Source organism: Triturus cristatus, chromosome 4_1 (genome assembly GCF_964204655.1).
Source record: "Triturus cristatus chromosome 4_1, aTriCri1.1, whole genome shotgun sequence".
Classification (NCBI taxonomy): Eukaryota; Metazoa; Chordata; class Amphibia; order Caudata; family Salamandridae; genus Triturus; species Triturus cristatus.
This window is the reverse complement of record NC_140585.1, coordinates 224,175,706-224,195,332: the sequence shown is the minus strand read 5'-3', so window position 1 is coordinate 224,195,332 and position 19,627 is coordinate 224,175,706. Positions and strand designations below refer to the sequence as shown.

General features: G+C 46.9%; 1 protein-coding gene across 1 annotated transcript in view; it reads left to right on the top strand.

Annotated features, from left to right (window-relative positions):
- The window catches only part of KDM7A (lysine demethylase 7A), a 316,134-nt gene that overhangs the window by 225,999 nt on the left and 70,508 nt on the right, over positions 1–19,627 (top strand). The window contains exons 10-11 of the mRNA XM_085651905.1: positions 4,555–4,646; positions 12,614–12,703. Of these exons, the coding sequence (XP_085508031.1) occupies positions 4,555–4,646; positions 12,614–12,703 (182 nt within the window). The remainder of the gene's footprint in view (positions 1–4,554; positions 4,647–12,613; positions 12,704–19,627) is intronic.

Sequence of the window (19,627 nt, the reverse complement as noted above, 5' to 3'; positions counted from 1 at the left end):
AGAGAAGAGTCTGTGAAAACCCTTAAAACATGCAAGTTAGTGGGTTTGTACAGACTCGAAAGGGTATTCCAACCTTAGAACTATTGCTTACCACTACCTTCAGCCCCAGTATGTAGATCTGCGGAAAGTTGACAACATAAGGGAATTGCTAGTATTCAAAACCTACTATGGTATGAGCCCTGGCATAATCAGATAGGCTACATCAGCACTCAAATATTATGAGATTGCTGCCATAACTTGACGCTGAATTACATGGCACAAAAGGGACAAGTGATTTTTGTTAAGATTTATGACTCAACCTGCCACATGGACCAGTAGATATATTAAATTCCACCTCCTGTGTGGGTGTGTGTGTGCCCGCCTGTGTCCCTGCCCGCCCTCCCAGTGTCCCCGCCCGCCTGTGTCCCCGTGTGCGTCTGCCAGTCTGTCTGCCCGTCTGTGTCCACCCGTCTGTGTCTCTCTCCCCGTCTGTGTCTCTCTCTCCGTCTGTCTGTGTGTCTCTCCGCCCGTCTGTCCGTGTGTGTGTGTGTGTGCGCGCCCCTCTCTCGCGTGTGTCCGTGTGCGTGCCCCTCTCGTGTGTGTGTGGGGGGGTGTGGGGGTGTCTGTGGGGGTGTGGGGGTGTCTGTGGGGGTGTGGGGGTGTCTGTGGGGGTGTGGGGGTGTCTGTGTGTGTGGGTGTGTCTGTGTGTGTGGGTGTGTCTGTGTGTGTGTGCGTCTGTGTGTGCGTCTGTGTGTGCGTCTGTGTGTGTGTCTGTGTGTGTGTCTGTGTCTGTCTGTCTGTCTGTGTCTGTCTGTGTGTGTGTGTCTGTCTGTGTGGGTGTGTCTGTGTGGGTGTGTCTGTGTGGGTGTGTCTGTGTGGGGGTGTCTGTGTGGGTGTGTCTGTGTGGGGGTGTCTGTGTGGGTGTGTCTGTGTGGGTGTGTCTGTGTGGGGGTGTCTGTGTGGGGGTGTCTGTGTGGGGGTGTCTGTGTGGGGGTGTGGGGGTGTGGGGGTGTGGGGGTGTCTGTGGGGGTGTGGGTGTGTCTGTGGGGGTGTGGATGTGTCTGTGGGTGTGTCTGTGTGGGTGTGTCTGTGTCTGTGGGGGTGTGTCTGTGGGGGTGTGTCTGTGGGGGTGTGTCTGTGGGGGTGTGTCTGTGGGGGTGTGTCTGTGGGGGTGTGTCTGTGGGGGTGTGTCTGTGGGGGTGTGTCTGTGGGGGTGTGTCTGTGGGGGTGTGTCTGTGTGTGGGGGTGTGGGTGTCGGGGTGTGTGGGTGTCGGGGTGTGTGGGTGTCGGGGTGTGTGGGTGTCGGGGTGTGTGGGTGTCGGGGTGTGTGGGTGTCGGGGTGTGTGGGTGTCGGGGTGTGTGGGTGTCGGGGTGTGTGGGTGTCGGGGTGTGTGTGTGGGTGTCGGGGTGTGTGTGTGGGTGTCGGGGTGTGTGTGTGGGTGTCGGGGTGTGTGTGTGTGTGTGTGGGTGTCGGGGTGTGGGTGTCGGGGTGTGTGTGTGGGTGTGTGGGTGTCGGGGTGTGTGTGTGGGTGTCGGGGTGTGTGTGTGGGTGTCGGGGTGTGTGTGTCGGGGTGTGTGTGTGGGTGTCGGGGTGTGGGTGTCGGGGTGTGTGTGTGGGTGTTTGGGTGTGTGTGTGTGGGTGTGTCTGTGTGGGTGTCGGGGTGTGTGTGTCTGTGTGTGGGTGTCGGGGTGTGGGTGTCGGGGTGTGGGTGTCGGGGTGTGGGTGTCGGGGTGTGTGTGTGGGTGTGTCTGTGGGGGTGTGTGGGTGTCGGGGTGTGTGTGTGGGTGTGTCTGTGGGGGTGTGTGGGTGTCGGGGTGTGTGGGGGTGTGTGGGTGTCGGGGTGTGTGTGTGGGTGTGTCTGTGGGGGTGTGTGGGTGTCGGGGTGTGTGTGTGGGTGTGTCTGTGGGGGTGTGTGGGTGTGTGGGTGTGTGTGGGTGTGTGTGTGTGGGTGTGTCTGTGTGGGTGTGTGGGTGTCGGGGTGTGTGTGGGTGGGTGGGTGTCGGGGTGTGGGTGGGTGGGTGGGTGGGTGGGTGTGTGGGTGTGGGTGTCGGGGTGTGTGGGTGGGTGTGTCGGGGTGTGTGGGTGGGTGTGTGGGTGTCGGGGTGTGTGTGGGTGTGTGTGGGTGTGTCTGTGTGGGTGTCGGTGGGTGTGTGGGTGTGGGTGTCGGGGTGGGTGTGGGTGTGGGTGTGTGTGGGTGTCGGTGTGTGTGTGTGGGTGTCGGTGTGTGGGTGTCGGTGTGTGTGTGTGGGTGTCGGTGTGTGGGTGTCGGGGTGTGTGTGTGGGTGTGTGTGTGTGGGTGTCGGGGTGTGTGTGTGGGTGTCGGGGTGTGGGTGTCGGGGTGTGTGTGTGGGTGTCGGGGTGTGTCTGTGGGTGTGTGTGGGTGTCGGGGTGTGTGTGTGGGTGTGTCTGTGGGGGTGTCGGGGTGTGTGTGTGGGTGTGTCTGTGGGGGTGTGTGGGTGTCGGGGTGTGTGTGGGTGTGTCTGTGGGGGTGTGTGGGTGTCGGGGTGTGTGTGGGTGTGTGGGTGTGTGGGTGTCGGTCGGTGTGTGTGTGTGGGTGTGTGGGTGTCGGTCGGTGTGTGTGTGTGGGTGTCGGTGTGTGGGTGTCGGTGTGTGTGGGTGTGTCTGTGGGGGTGTGTGGGTGTCGGTGTGTGTGGGTGTGTCTGTGTGGGTGTGTGGGTGTGTGGGTGTGGGGGGGTGTGGGGGTGGGGGTGTGGGGGTGTGGGTGTGGGTGTGGGGGTGGGTGGGGGTGTCTGTGTGGGGGTGTCTGTGTGGGGGTGTCTGTGTGGGGGTGTCTGTGTGGGGGTGTGGGTGTGGGGGTGTGGGTGTGGGGGTGTCTGTGTGGGGGTGTCTGTGTGGGGGTGTGGGTGTGGGGGTGTGTGGGTGTGTGTGTGGGTGTGTGTGTGGGGGTGTGTGGGTGTCGGGGTGTGTGTGGGGGTGTGTGTGGGGGTGTGTGTGTGGGTGTGTGGGTGTCGGGGTGTGTGGGTGTGTGTGGGTGTCGGGGTGTGTGGGTGTGTGTGGGTGTCGGGGTGTGTGGGTGTCGGGGTGTGTGGGTGGGTGTGTGGGTGTCGGGGTGTGTGGGTGGGTGTGTGGGTGTCGGGGTGTGTGGGTGTCGGGGTGTGTGGGTGTCGGGGTGTGTGGGTGTGGGTGGGTGTGTGGGTGTCGGGGTGTGTGGGTGTGGGTGGGTGTGTGGGTGTCGGGGTGTGTGGGTGTGGGTGGGTGTGTGGGTGTCGGGGTGTGTGGGTGTGGGTGGGTGTGTGGGTGTCGCCTTGTATATGTCCCTGTCATTTTAATCCTTAAGGGGGTACAATGAGTCTTAAGAGAATTTAATAAAAAAAATCTGGACCAAATCGAAAAGTGCCTTCAAACCTGTGAACACTAATTTTGCAGCATCTCTTCAGTACTTGAATGCTAAGCCTGCTCTGCCACCTACTGGTACTGTGTGGAATACTTGTAAAACTACACCGCAAATGCCTATCGGGGAGGAGAGTTTATACTCTTCAGGAACCGGTTCCACTCTAAGCAGTTAACTCCTTGTCATCCTTCTAAACATCCAGGTGTAGGAGGAATAAAGACTGCAAAAAAGTCAGTAACTGGTAAATTAACTTTGTCACACGTAAGCTCCCACACAACATACTTTTAAAAGCATGTTTTACTTCGGCTACCAGATAGGTTCAAATTCCAGCTCGATTTTACTCCATTTTTTTTATTACAATAATAGTGAATGATATTGTATTATGACAGGACTTTAAGGCTGTGACAATAAATGCTTCTTTTGATGGTTGTGTTAAGCTCTCTCTGGGGACACGTGTCTTACTACTTTTCACATCAATTCGTTATTCTTTTTAAGACTGTAGGAAACGATGCCCACCCCATACATTGCATGTATTTGCACCTTAATACACATTGACTATTATTTTGGGATACCAATCGGCCCCTAGGTAATACCCGCCGCATGGTTTCATGGTTACATTCAGGCGGTAAGCCTTCAATCAGCAAGACTTGCAGGGCTGTGGTCTTGGTTCAGCACGTGGTCTCTGGCACGAAAGAGTTTGAGGGAGTTGAATTGAGTTGTGCATTGAAATCATAGTTCAGGAGAGTAAGACATGCCCTAAACAAACCATTTGGATAGACGCAATAAGGGCCGTCTAAACTTTTAAATGGATTGAGGTATCATTTTTTGCCTTTACTTTGCCTGTTGTGCATATCCCATGGAGGCCTCAGACAAATGTACTTTAAAAAAGTACCTGATGTGTACACAAGTTATTTTTCTTTTAGTAGAATTCTGGGGATACTTTCATGAAGAGGTTTTTAAAGTTGGACACAGTCAGAGACCGATTTTAAAGTGGCAGCTAGAATGCAGTTTTGCAAACTTTAAGTAATAATGAGGTCATTCAACAGAAAGTGGGTACTGGGACGTCTGCCTGTAGTTTACCCACAAAAAGTGCACTTGTGCGTGCGATACCTTGTTTTTAACCAACATAGTTTACGCATTTGTCGCTACTTCAATGGTTCCAATTCTTAAGATTTTTTTTTTAACTACAATATATTGGTCTTTGTCGATTTCTTTTCGTCAGAGCTCAGAGAAGATGGATTCCATCCACCAAACTATTTGGCCCAGGGCGTCAAAGCATTGGTTACTGCGCTGAAATCTTGGATGAAGAAAGAAGTAAGTAAAATTGTTATTTAACATACAACTTGATGGAAACATCCAGGACAAACCTGTAAGGGTTTCTTTAAATACCATGAAACCCTGCAGCCTTTTAAATATTGAAAAGGCCATGGATTTCTTATGACACTTCTCCTGTAAGTTGGAGTAAAATAGTCTTTGATTGGCCCTCTCAATTGTGGCAACTTCTTTTAATCATTTTATGCTTAATCATTTCGAAAGTCTTCAATTTAAATTATATCATTGACTGAAAAAAGATTCCATCTCTATTTTCTTTAAAAATATTTTTTATTCTTTTTCCTTTCCCGTAAAATTATTTTCACATGCCCAAACAAAACTGATGCATTTACGAAATCCTGCATGTTCTATTTCTAGCTATATGTACCTTTATAAAGAAACGCTTCCCTCCCTTTTGTGGAAATGGACTCTTTAATAGACACCAATACATGAGTTCTCTGTCTCCAGGCGTTACTGTTGCCACTTTTAATGTATAATAAACTCTAAATACAAACCTATTTTTCACCTTCCCTGCATTATTAGTCTCGGTACATCTCAAAAACAGATACTATTAGGTTAGTTAAGGTGCATCATTTTCTGTTCTTCACACTCGTACATTTATAATTTGTTTTACTTTGACTTAAAGCAAACTTCTTCCTTTTACGACTACCGTTGTGGAATTTCTTTAAGGGTTTTCAACTATCAGTAGAAATCAACTATTTACAGTATTCCCAAATACTCTTAAGAGTAAACCTGAAAAACTGAATTTTGAAAAGGTGCCTTTATATATGCAGGTTGAATCCTCGATGCCCACACTTAGAGAAGGCTTGTTTTGTTAACATAACTTTTTCCAACATGCATTTATTGTGAATTAATTAAAGTTTTGTGTAATCAGCATTTCAAATAACTAAGCCGATATCAAAGCAAACACACCTCTCCACCTCCCAATCATACCCCCACCCTTCACGTAGAGAAAACAATGTAATTTGAAAATATTAGTGTTAGAAAAACAAAAACGTAGCAATTAATTGCACCCATTGCATGGTATGAATGGCAAGTGGCAAAACCATATTTGATCAATATGCAGAGTGTTTCATGTGCCAAGGAGGTTCCCTGATGTTGGTTCAGAGCAGATTGCATGTGAATGTATCCTAGAGAGAAATGGCAAATTGATGCATTGAGTGAAGAACAAACCCATTTTTGGCTTCGGCCTTCCTGTGGTAGTGCACAGTTACTGTCTGTGACCTCTCTGCATTAGCCGGCCCTGAATATTAAAAAAAAGCATTGTACCGCGAGGCAGTCCATCTAAACCTTAATAATTACATATAGTAAACCCTGATGTCTGCTGTCTATTAGTTCTTTGCTGAGAAAATGGTCCACACATGACTGTTTCCTGTCTTAAGAGGTTTGTGTGTTTTTGTTTACTCAAGGAAATTAAAGCTGCAGCATGCACTATATAAACAGTGTTTGTAGCTCTTCTGCTTGCTGTTGAGCGCTCCTGGCTCAAGCGCCCATACAGCAATGATTTATTGGAAGGGAAACGTTGCTACATATGATAGATTCAGGCATATCATCCCTTTTGTTGGGAGATGAGAGGAAGCAGGTGTGCAGACAGTGGCGAGGGCTGGTGTGCTTCAAACTCTCACATTTGGAGTTCAATATCTAGCTCATCAACTGCCACAGGAGGCGGACATGTCTATATGTATTCCCAAGAGTAGGGTCATTTTTAGACTCCCAATCTGTGTGACACCAAGTGAAGGTTTACCTTAGGGACATTTTTGAGTATCTTCAGACTTGGGTAGATTAGGCACTCATTCATTGGTTCTGATGAATTGCCACTGATCAACGTAAGGACTGCAATAGGCAGAAACATGTTGACCCAGACTAGATCCTAAGGAACATGATTTACCTAAGATCACCATTGTTTTGACTATTAACAAAGACCGTCTATGATAAGATGGGATAGGTAGGGGTGTATCTTTACTTAATTTTAATTCTTTCACCTATTTTTTTCGGCCACTCTACTTCTCACATACAAGTCTATGAATTTGGATTTTTTGACTGATTTTGAAAAAAAAGACCTCTGCGAAAGAGCCCCCTTGAAAGGCTTGTTGGGCAGTGTAGTGCCAGCCCGACAAGGAGCATGAGCGCAGTGATGAAGCATGACACCACTTGGTGGGTAAGGGCTCTTACTCCTAAACATTAATGCTGCTTCTGACCTCCAAAGGGTCCACTCATCAAAATAAATAATTTGGACCTTTTCGGAACTGCACTCCAGAGAATTGACGAATCTGTACCCATCTGGTCATAGAAAAGAAACACAAAGCTATCAGAGCGATACATATATCTTGGAGGAGGAGGAAACCAGTGCCAAGTTTGTTAATGGCAATATGTTTTTTTAAAAATAATTCTTACCATACAGGCGAGAGTTCATTTTATTATGGACTCAGCCAGTCTGCTAGAATTTATTGTTAAACTACACGTGGTCAAGCAGTTCTCAAAAAATCACTTATGTTGAACGTATTTGCATATGTGCTATGTTGAGTCTGTACAAATAGAAACACTTTCTCTTTTGTCTGTACACTTTCCTATTAGCTTGGGGAAGGTGACAGCTTAATCTTGTGATTACTGCAAAGGTAAGTGAAATGTTTTTCTTGTTGACACATGTGTGGGTCACACAATTCCTTGAACAGCTGTGGCACACTTCAATTTTAGAAACCAGATTGTATCTTGAACTGAAGTCTCTATCCTACGAACACAGCTGCGCTCTATGCCCCAACAGTTCAGCATCACTGTCTTTATTTCTCTATTGTGCATAACGCAATCCTCATAAATGGCTTTAATGTGCAGTGCTTCCCTGTTCGTAACTCTGGTCCACTTTCTTTGGCTGCAGTCTTTTAGCTCCGCTACTTGATGTACCATCCCACTACCTGCAAACCTGATTTTCCTTTTGCTTGTGGCGTCACTATCTGCAAGCATCATCCTTTGTCTAACCTTTCTTTAGTAATGTCTTATTGGCTGTTGTCCTCCTCCACTCCTTTCTTGAGTTATGTCTCATTTTCTTCAGTCCTAATCATTTGGCTTCTTATTTAGTCTCGCGTTGGCTGCGGTCTTCTCTTTATCAGTGCTTCACTGGCTGCAACTCTAGTCATCTGCTCTCTTGTATAGTGCCTTATTTGCGCCTGTCGTCATAGCTGCTTTTTTGTGTAGTCTCTCATTGGCTGCTATCTTCATCATCTGCTCTTTTGTATAGTATCTCACTGGCTGTCGTCCTCATCCGCTGCTTTTTTTGTGCAGTCTCACTGACTGCAGTTCACATCCTCATCTTTTTTTGGAATATTTCACCTTTCGTGTGTTTATAAGTCTCTAAACTTGCATCACTTTTCTTCTTCATCCTCACTGCAGCCTCTAGTTCAAGATCTCACCAGCGTTGTCTTGTATGTAACATCTCAGTCTACAACCTTCATTCTCAGTCCTACCTTTCTTTAGTAGTTTCCCATTGGTGGCAGCCCCTGCCTCTTTGTTTTGTAGTGTCTAATTTTCTGCAATCCTCATCCTCTGCTTTCTTGTTTAGTCTCACTGGCTGCAATACTCACCTTCATCAGTGTCTAACTGGCTGCATGCTTCATCCTCCCCTGCAGTGTTTCATCCCATGCAGTCATCATTCACGGATTTCTTATCTAGTTTCATTCTTTGCATTCCTCATAGTCTCCTTTAGTGTTCTTATTCATCCTTAATCCTCTTCTTTCATGTGCGGTTTCTCACTGGTGCAATGTTCATTCTTTCTTTTGCAGTGTCTTACTGTTTAGGCTACACCCTCTGCTTCCATATACAGTGACTTGCTGGCTGTAATTATCTTTTTGCAGGCAGTGTTTTCGTCTGTTTGACAGTGCCTCATTTACTGTTTGTTCTCTTTTTCTTTAACACTGCCTTACACACTGCTTTCCACAGCCATAGTTTCATTAATTGATGTGTTTATGGAGGTCCACATGCTGTAGAAAGTAACTTCTGAGAGCTAGAGCAAACATTGCATCACATTTAACTAGCTTAGAAAACATGAATTGCCTACATAGCTAGAGATCTGTTTAGTGTATTTTGAAGGCAGCCTCATTCGGAAAGCCGTCGGATGGATAGAATGCTCTACAGGTTCATGCCTTTTTCACCTGACCACTGTCTCTGAATCTTCTAATTTGTGGCTTGTCTGGGGAAGTTGGAACACCTTCATGGATTTGAAGGTGGCTTTTAACTTTTCTATGTAGGAACCGTCGCCAACCCTTCTGTTGTGATTCCTTGTGCAGTGTCCTTGACTACAGTCTGCCTAGTTCTCTTGTGCCATGTCTCCGTGATGCAGTCCTCCTGTATTTTACTTGTAGTGTCTTCCCGCAGTCTTCAAAGTTACCGTAGGCGGTATCTTCAAGTCTGCTGTCATCATTCTCTGTCTAAATTCACCTTCTTTTTAAAAAAAAAATGTATACAGCATGTCACACTCTGCCGTCACCAATCATTTTTATGCAGAGCCTAATATCCTCCTTGTGTTCATTTGTTCATGTATCACTATATATCATCCTTGCCATAGATGCTTTCACAATTCACTCATCTACATTCTTTCTCAATGTCATTCCCTCCCTTTTCCATCTTATGTTATGCAGAATCTTGTAATAATCTGTCAGTTTTGTTTTCTTGGAGTGCCTTTTCATGAGCGTTCGTTACCCTTTGCTTTGTGTTCCAGTGTTTCCGCCGGGACAGGTTTGTTTTCTCATCTTATTGGTTATGTTGCTCAGACTTGTATTGTCAAGAGTTCTTGATTGGCGATCGGTATGTATGTGCAATTGACAAGACAGCCATTCTATCCCTCTTAGAAAATGGGCAAAATGTGTCTTTCCTTGGAAGGAATACCTGGATATTTATAGGTGGCATACTGAATCAGATGCATAATTAAAGTAATGCATCAGAACAAGTCTTCACCCTGTAGACTGATGCCAGTTTTGAGAGCTGTTAATCATTGCAAAGCTGTTCATTGTGTTAGACCATTCTTCCCTGATTTCGAAGGATGGTTTTTAACTTGTGAGCTTTGTCTAGAGCCTCTCATCTCAAGCATTGTGGGTGGGTGTCACCATTTGTGTTTTAATTTGTGTTTGTTTTTTCAGGTGGGATGAGGGACACTTCTTACGGGCTATTTTGTGTTTCCTATCATTGTTTTCAGTTGCTAGTCCCTTGAGGTGTACTTGGGGATGGGGTGACTGGCCAGTCCTTTTGTAAGTATTCCTGTCTGATGTTTAAAAGGGGTGAGTTTTTTGTGTATGTATGGGCAGTTAGTCATGTGCTGTGTGGCTGCTGCTTTGTTCTTTGTGGGCATTAAACTTTCTAGTGTCAGAGCTGTAAGGAAATGGCTGTTACGCGTCGTCCTGCAAGTGTGCACAACTTGTTAAGCAGGTCTCTGGCTTTCCTGGGACATAAGCCTTACATGTTATGTTATGTTAAATAGTTTGTAGAGCGCGTGAATCACCCCCGTAGGGGTCTCTCAGCGCTGGCAGAACTGTGCGAGAATATAAAAGAGATGTCACTCCGTAAACATGGTGGTTTTCAGAATCTTCCTAAACCTGAGGTAGTTAGAGCATTGTCTGAGCACGAGGGGGAGCTGATTCCAAACCAGCGGGGCTTGATAGGAAAAAGATCTACCTCCCATCCGTGCTTTCTTTATCCTGGGAATAAGTAGCAGAGATTTGGAGCATGATCTCAGTTCACGGTTAGGGGTATATCGGTGGAGCCTTTCAGCAAGATATATCGGTCCGGGGCCCCACAAAGCTTTATGTGTCAAGCAACAGAGCTTAAACAAGACACGTTTCCTCACCGGCAACCAATGCAAGCGAAGGAGCAGCGGAAGAGAGGCTGATCTGAACGGAGCGTTGGTAACCAGTCGTGCAGCGGTGTTTTGCACCACCTGCAAGCGACTGAGGGCAGATTCATTAGTTGCGACCAAAAGAGCATTGCAGTAGTCCATTTTATTCAACACAAGAGCTTGGACAAGCGTCTTGCGAAAAGAATCCGGGAGGAAAGGAAGGGCTTTCCTCAAGAGGCTCAGAGTGTAAAAGCAAGCACTGACTGTATGACTACATATTTCCTTCATTGAGTTTTGCTGGTTGCCTATTCCCACTTTGTCAGTTTTGTTTCCTCAAATTGGCTGGAATTGGAATTGAAAGTCAACCCGTCCAAGTTAAAGGTGATAGGGAAGTACTGGACATGTAGAGAAAATGTTGGTTATATAATGTATCTAGTTAATATTATGTGGCTTTATTAGGTTGACAAGTAATGACTTAATTTCTTTAGTTGAATACAGCCTGTTGTCTCCCATGGGCGGGTGTTTTGTGTTACAGACCTGGTGATGGCTATTGAGTGAGTCACTTCATGCAGCCCTCTGCAAGAACAGGAATGGCTTGTCTGCTGAACATGCCTCGTCCCTTCACATTACCTTCTCCCTGCCTTTCCAGGCTAGTTTGACAGTGCAACCCTGAAATGTGGATAGGGTTCAGCTTGGGATGTGAGACTTAACTGTCTCTGTCCCATGGGGCTTTTGTACTGGTTAGGGCACTTGCGCATTGAGAACTGGTGAAGACTTGGTAAATATGGGGTGTTTTTGGCCGCTGATTCCATGTGGCCACTGGTCGCTTTTTTTCTTAAACCAAGAAATTACTGTAGTTCTCTGATGATAAAAAAAAATAGGTGCCCCCTCTAGCAACTGTAGATGAATTTCTATTTAAAAAAATGTGGCTTCACTGGTCTATTGTTTCATCGTTTGGTTCCATCGGTGGCTAAACAGGGTTATACTACACTTGTACTCCTGAAGCACAACTTGCTGTTAATCATAAGAAAACAGTATGTCGTTATTCACCTGGCTTTGACCAAAGATTGTTTTTTCTCTCCAAAAGCTTTTGAGAGCAGTGTCTTTGCAGAATGACACTAAACCATTTGTCTGCTGACCTTTTGCATCTAGAGAACATGACTCTGCTTCCTGTAATGGTTCTACTGCTATCAGAATTTTCTGCATGCTCTCAGGCATAGGTACCACTCCTGAAAGGATTTGTCTCTTTGGGCTAAAGTTCTCGAAGTTGTTTCTAAAGGAAATTAATTTTCATAGTGTACTCCAATTTTTCTATTTCACTCTCTCAAAAGTTGTAGCAAAAATAGTGACTCCTCCAGACCATCACAAATAGCTCAGTGCAGTAAGGGATCAACATAATTAGGAGGAAGGAGGCTTTTTAGATTTGGTTGAAAAACATTTGCAACATATCACAGTGACATACTTAGGCAGGAGCCTCATCATTTCTAAGTTCAGATATCTTGCAGTTCTAACTCGCCGCTCACATGCAAGTGCCAGGAATTGTGTGACTTACAGGTGTGTGTCCATGAAAACATTACCAGCGATAACCAGCAGCCTCAGGTGAGTGACAATCAGATTTGGTAATTGTTGCGTAAACATGTGAATGGTGCATATATTGCCCACTTGTAGCAAAAGGCTGCACAAGGGCAGGGGTTATTTTAAGGGCATCAGTTTGATGGAATGGGAGAACTGTCAAGTGAAGTCACCAGTCTTAAATGTGCTGGTCTGCGAAACGTTCACTCTTCCTGTGGTCCCAGCAGCTCTGCAACATCCTTTTTAAACCTGAATAAATGAGCCACCATACTCAGAACTCCGGGGCTCAACAGGTAGCTCACTGGTGGTGAGGTCACTACTGCTTACCCCGGAGTTGGTTTGCCAGCAGTGATATCACCTGTCCAAGAGTTTAAACATTTTGTTTCCTGGCACCTCTTAAAGTGTTGGCAGCTGCATGATGCTGGCTTTAGTTTCCAAGCCGGAACTTGCCTGTTGAGGGCTGCTTGTCAGATTTAAGACTCTGCAGCACTATGTTCATTAGTATGAAAAGGCTGGTCTCTCATGCTTTACTAACACTTATGTTTTTCGTTGCCTACAGTCTGTATCTGAGCATGCCTTTGAAATTCCAGACTGCATTCGGCCTGGACATCTTGTAAAGGAGCTCTCGAAAGTTATCCGCTCTGTAGAGGTAAGCTAGTATGAAACTGCAATTTACGCACACACCCGCTTTGTTTTACAGTTGCGTTCCTGTGGTCTAAATTCACCTGAATAAAGCAGTTTCTGCTTTGGTCTTCCTATAAAGATGGGAAATGTGTTGCAGATGAGGACTGATTGAGGCCTACTTGTACCTCAAATATATATTTGTTTTGTGGTAAATTCTAACACGTTAACCTAATTGTGCTTACATCATTGAGGCACAATATACTGTACACTAGTAGACAGTGGTCCTGGCCCCTTGTTCTTTTCTACTGAGCAGGTGTTCTGTCGCCCCTTTCGAGGGCTGCAAGGTAGGCATGGGCTATTTGGTCACAGTACTGGTAGGGGTAGTTTCCCTCTGGTCTCCTGAGGTCTGTCCTACCACGGCTCTAAAAACAAGTCCAGGTATTCCCTATATGCTGTTGAGGGTGGACAATCGGAGACTTCTCAGGGAGGCATTGTGGGGAGATTTTGTCATAAATATGTTCAGCCAAGTAAAAGCTTCTTTCCAAACACCAGTTTATAAGTTCTGAAAAATTTATGCTTTTCAATTTTGGTATGCATTTATTAATTTAGCCAAATAAAAACGTCTAATTTAGTAGGCTGAGCAGCACACAGGAGAGCTACTCACAGGTAGTTGGAGAAGCCTGGTAGGACCACTTGCAGAACGCCAGTGGGTTTAATACTTCTCCAGTATTGCATCTTTTTTTATTTGTTCACATGAGTGATTCATGCCCCTTTGTTAGGCTATTAATCCATTCTGTTAATCCTAAATAGGAGAAACCAGCGTTACATACATAGCATATTCATTTGACGCAACTCTAACTTCCACCAGTACGGTGAAAGTGCCAGCTCTCCTACTCCCCCTAGATGCTTTCATTGCTCAAATTTCTACCACACATCGCGTCAGGGGAAGCCCCTAGACAGAGCTCTGTTTTAACCTCTCAGTGACCTTATTCTTTTACTTTTTCTTGTTTACCCTGGGACTGAACTAGCCCTACCTTTAGATTCCAGAGTACGGCGAGTTGCTTTTTGGGTAAAATTGATTTATTCTGGGCCAGAAGATCCTTTTCTCTGTCATCATCTGTCACCATGACAGAAAATGTTTTTCATTCAAGTCCTGTTCTTTCTGTGGATAGAAAAAGATTTATACTGGTGATCTACATGATCCATGTATTCTGCTCACAGGCTTCACACTGTGAAATTTGTATGGCATTTCCTTCTAAAACTCTAAAGGACAGAGGACAGGAGGTTGGCCTTATACTGGCACTGTTCTGTGGCATTCTCCCCTGTCCACCACGAGACTAGCTCGATTGTTGTGGAGGGAGTCTGGACCAGGGTCTACTTCCGGTTACGAGGGAGGTTGGCGCTCTAGTGCTCCAGCCCCCTCTACTTAACCGGATGTTCTTTCTGCCGTGCCGGCTGCGCGCCAAAGGCATGCCCATCCGTGCCCTGACGTCGCCAGGAGCCGGGGACCCTGGTCCTTTCACTCCCAAACAGGACACTACTCCGCGTCTGTCATACTCTGGTAAGGAGCTGTTGGAGATTAGGACAGTCCTCATACCCCCTTGAGACCTGGCCAAACCCAGAAGGCATTTTCACATGTCGAGTCTGTCTGTTCTAAAGTACCCCTGTCGAAATGGACTTGATCCATGTAGAACCCAGCCGTGTCTCCATTAATACTCGCTCCCCTGGTCCAAATTTTGCCACCTCCACCAGATTTGATACAGGTAAACCCCTCAATGTTCCTCAGTGGAAGTGAAAAAGTCTGTTATGCAATATTAGATCCCTGCCTTAGCACGCTACTGAGGTTTGGGACAGCCTGAGCTTGGGTTTTTTACCGAAACATGGCTTAAGCCTCACTCAGTCCCATCCATCCCCCTAGCCCTGTCTGAAGACTAATGGCTTATCTGGATGGATAGACAACTAAAAGTAGGGGGTGGAATCGCTATTGTACATAGAGACAGTGTTAAAGTTACCGCACTAGAACAATTTTGCAATGCCATCATGGTATTTCGAATAGACTTCTCCTCTCAACTAAGCTGGAAGGGGGCCTTAGTCTACCAACCTCCAGGCCCTGTAGCTGAATTCTCACTGTTACTTACCTAATTAATAGCTCCCCATGTGATCTCGACTAGCAATTTTCTGCTGCTGGGTGATTTCAATATTCATAGTGAATGCACTTCTAATGTTGACGCACTAACACTCTTTCAGATCTTGCCCTCCTGGGCCTATCTAAACTCAATAAAGATCCTACCCATGTAGCAGGCCACACATTGGAAATTATGTTCTCCAACTCTCCTAGTGTTCTCTGTGCGCCTCCGCAGCAACTAATCTGGTCAGACCATGCGTCTATTGAATTCGCCATTCAAGGCCCAAGGGAGATGAGGGGTCCTAACCCAGTCACCTATCACACCCGTAGACAGTGGAAGAAAGTCACCCCGGAGTGCTTTCAAGCCTACTTTTCAGCGCCTTGGAACACCATACCGGACAATGTAGAGGATGCTCTCACCAAATACAATGCTGCGGTCTCCGGCGCTATTGACCAACTAGCACTATTGAAATCACTCTTCAACCTCTCTAAACGTCCTCAGACTGCCTGGTTTTCTCCCCAGCTTCGTGCTCAGAAACCACTCTGTAGAAAACAGGAAAGACGTTGGCGCAGTACTGTAGGAAAGTGTACCTATTTGGGAACAGTATATACAGAGCCAGTGTGTATAGAGTCCACAGTCCCCAGAGGTTTGGCAGAGGCTAAAGTTGGATATAACCTTACTCTCTAAAGTGGTAGCTTGGTCAAGCAGTAAGGCAGTATCAGAGGACAGTGTAAAGCATTTGTTGTACACACTCAGTCAGCAAATGGTCTCACACTCCAGAACTGAACTCTAGGCCAATGGTTTGTATATAAAAAATATATGGTTGTTTTTATTTTAGAACCAACAATGGGTATCAAATATACTTTCTCAGAATGAGATGCTTTAGTTAAATACTTTGCAATAGGCAATTGACTTTTGAATGCCATAGTTGCAGTTTGTTGCAATAGGCAACACAATTTCAAACACAATAATAAATTGAGCTCAATGGGAATTTTAAGTTAAATGCAATTGATTACTTTCAGGATTACTTTTCTAACTCCAGGACTGGATCCTAGATTCAGTCCTGGGACAGTTCTTGGAAACAAGTGAGTAAATACGTTTTAGTTACTGTTGTGATTTTTAAGCAATATTTTGGTATTTTAAAAGTTGACAAATTACCAATGTTATCCTATGGGAGGAAATTCACTTAGCAGGTAAGTGGGGTTATGGTTACTTTTTCGGGTTCAGTGTTGGATCTTGGATCCAGCACTAGTATACCACCTGTAAGCAGTTGATAGAATGCATTTAGGTTGTACAGGCGATTTTAACGAATATTTGTAAGTTGGCAAAATCGACACTTGGAAGAAGTTTCACAGAAAAACAGTCAATGGTTTCCTATAGGAGAAAGTTCAAGTTACCGGTATAGTATGTTCTCGTTACTTTTGTAATCCAGTGCTGGGCTTCTAGGCTCAGTACTGGGACATCTATCTAAAACAGGTAAGTAATTACGGTTTCACAGTTGGTACGATTTTTAAAGAATATTTGTAGATTGCAAAAATCGACACTTAGAAGAAATTTCACAGAAAAACAGTCAGTGGTTTCCTATGGAAGAAAATCAGTAAGTATGGTTTGTAATTACTTTTCAGGGTCAGCGCTGGCCACCAAGATCACCAAAGTAATTCAAGCCAAGAGTTAATAAATATGACTTCTGAAGGCACAAAAAAGTGATGGTCAATCTATGGTGGGAGAGGTATTTCTTGTTTGATTATTTTTGTATGTGATTCCAGCCTCTCGCCTCCTTATTTAGGATCACTCCCCTTTTCTTGCTGGGCACCAAGATCCAGCACTGGGATCTCTCCTAACAGCAGGTGAGTATTTCGTTTTCGTTACTCGGTTGATTTTAGGTGAATATTTTAAAGTTTAGAAAGTGAAACCAGCTAATGTTTTCCTATGGAAGAAAAGTGAGTTATCGGCTTTTGGGTAAGTACTCGACTGGCAGAGTTAAGGTTCATGGCATAGACTCAGGGGTCTCCCAGGGTCAGGTAAGTACAGTTGTTACACCCTCAGCGGCACAGGGGCAGCCGGGTGCAGAGTGCGGTAGGCCCAATGTTATCCTATGGGAGGCAGGGGGCCTGTGGTTGGTGGCTGCTGACTAGCAGACCACGCGACTGTGGGAGCTGGGCTCCTGGTCACTTGCTCAGGGGAAGTAGATAGGAGCAGAGGTTGCACAGCCAGGGGCACGCGGGCGGCTGGGTGCAGGGTGCTTTTGAGCCTTCGGGCACTCAATGTATTGCAATGGTGAAGCTCAAGGACGAACAAAGGCGCAAGCTCGGATGATGATTCTTTAGGTGCGACCACCACTTCGAGAGGTAAGTTGGGTAGTTGGAGGATAGGTAGGTACCCAGGAGTAGGGCACAGGGGGCCGCAGGGCGCTGGGTGCAGGGGTGCCTTTTGGTGTCTTACCCTCTGTTGATCGTGGTTGGGGGGGGGGGTCCCTGGTTCTGAGGCTGCAGGCGTCGTCCGGAGCATCGAGGTGGGTCCTTGGGTGCCGGATTCGGGTGTCACAGTCGCCGAGGGGATGTCCTCGGGGTCTTTGTCCACTCCAGCACAGGCCAGGCTTGGCGGGTGCAGATTGTGCAGGGTTCGCGGTTCCTGGCTGATGCAAGGGGTCAGTTACTTGCTTTGAGCAGTGCCACTGCTCGTGGGAGTCCCAGATGCTCTGAGTCACAATGTAGCCAGGTCCTCCGGGGTTTGTGAGGTAGCTGGCCACGGGAGATACTGGGATATAGCAGGAGCAGGTTCAAGGGTCGACAGGCCGGTAGGGCTGGGGCCAAAGCAGTTGGTGTCTTCCTCCTGTTAGCAGCTGCACGGCAGGTCTTCTTTCTTCTTGTTCTTCTTTGCTGTTTCGGAATCTAAGGAAGGAAGGTTCAGGGGGCGTTACAGGTAGGTAAAGGGCAGGGACCAATGGGTCCCTGCCCTGGGGTGAGTACACCCCCTATCCTGCCACTCTCCTGTGGGAGGGGGGGAAGTGGCCTGGTCCTGATTGGGCAGGGCTCCCCATCTTCAAGATGGCGAGAGCCCGGAGATGTGCTTCACCTCGCCTCCCCCACCTGAGGGGTGGGGTTGGCAGAGGCTGACACACTCCCTGTCCTTCCTTGGGGTTTCCGGCCAGTCTTCCCGTCAGTGAGAGTTTAGAACCGGTAGGGGCCAGTTGCTGAGTACAGCAAGTGGCCTGGAGAAGCTCACAAGCTTCTCCTGCCCATCTTGGGGGAGGAGACCTAGCACCTCTCCCAGGATGTGCATTGTTGCAGGCCCTGAAGAGCGGATGGCTCTCTACTCAGGGGTCCAGCAACATGTCTGCTGTGTGGCTAGCCTAGGCAGCCCCTCAGACCAGACGTGGATTGTAGGTTAGGTTCAGGGACCTCTCTAAGATGCCCTCTGTCGTGCATTGTACATTAAATCCTCCACTGGCATCAGTGTGGGTTTAATGTGCTGAGAAGTTTGATCCCAAACTTCTCAGTCTTTAGTGGCGCCATCATGGTGCTGTGGAGTTTGTGTTTGACGATCTCCCAGCACCATATACTCTTAAATGACAGCACTGCACTTAGTGCCCAGGAATGGACCTGGGTACTGTAGGGGCACAGGGCTCATGCTCCTGTATCCACACCACTGGCATAGGGCACCCAGCTAGAGGGGTGGCTGATGTATGCCAGGGCATTGTATGTTGTGGACATGGCACACAAGGATGTGTGCCATTTCGACTCTGTTCTGTCCTACACCCAGTCACTCAGCCTGCAAGGGCAGTGTGTTTGTGTCAGGGTACAGGGCCTCTAAGGGTGGCACAATAAGTGCTGCAGCCCTTGGAGGCCTTCCCTGGTCACAAGGCCCTGGGTACCTAGTGTACCATTTACCAGGGGCTGACATGTGGCCAGGGTTTTCCAATTTGGGTTTTAGGTTTCAGCACAGTTTTTAGGGAAGGAACATAGGCACTGGGCACCTGATTGGCAGGAGCCCAGGGCACACTTAAAGTACATTCAGCAATTCAGCAAAAAGTGGGGGCATACCATGCAAGAAAGATGGCACTTTCTCACAAGTACACATAATGAGAAGGATAAAGATCGGTTCTTGGCCACTTTGTCTAGCTACCACAGAAATATAAAGGCTGCGCGTACAGCCCACATTGCATCTAAACTAGCCCAGGCTGGCAACGCTCCAAAAATGTTATACCGTATCCTCCAATCCTTTATTAATCCAAAGGCCTGCGAGAATATAGAGGTCCCTACGCAGAAACTCTGCAACGATATCGCCCATTACTTCTCACAGAAAATAGAGCTCATCTACCAAAAAATAGTCCGTCAGGGAGCCAGCCTGCGGACTCTTGTCATCCTATCTGCCAGTACAGGCAGCCTCTCGGTTGCTAAAGAGTTTTCCTCCGGTGACACTGACAGACGTAGATACTCTTCTTTGCATGGTCAACTCCGGTTCCTCCCTAGATACCATTCCGGCCAAAGTTGTCACCTCTATGGCCTGCCATCTGTCTCCTCTCATTCAGGGTCTTCTCAGTCTCTCACTGAGAGGGGGTCATGTTCCGTTAGAATGGAAAGCAGCACAGGTCATACCTATCCGCAAGAACAACAGGGCTCCACTAACGGACCTCTCTAATCTCCACCCCATTTCGCTCCTTCCTTTCCTGAGCAAGCTTTTGGAGAAGCACATAAACACCTCTCCAACCATGTCGAACAGGCTGGTTGCCTAGACTCCTCTGTCAGGCTTCAGGCCCAAATACAGCACAGAATCCGCTCTGCTTTCAGTCACAGATAACATCAGGATGGCCCTAGATTGGG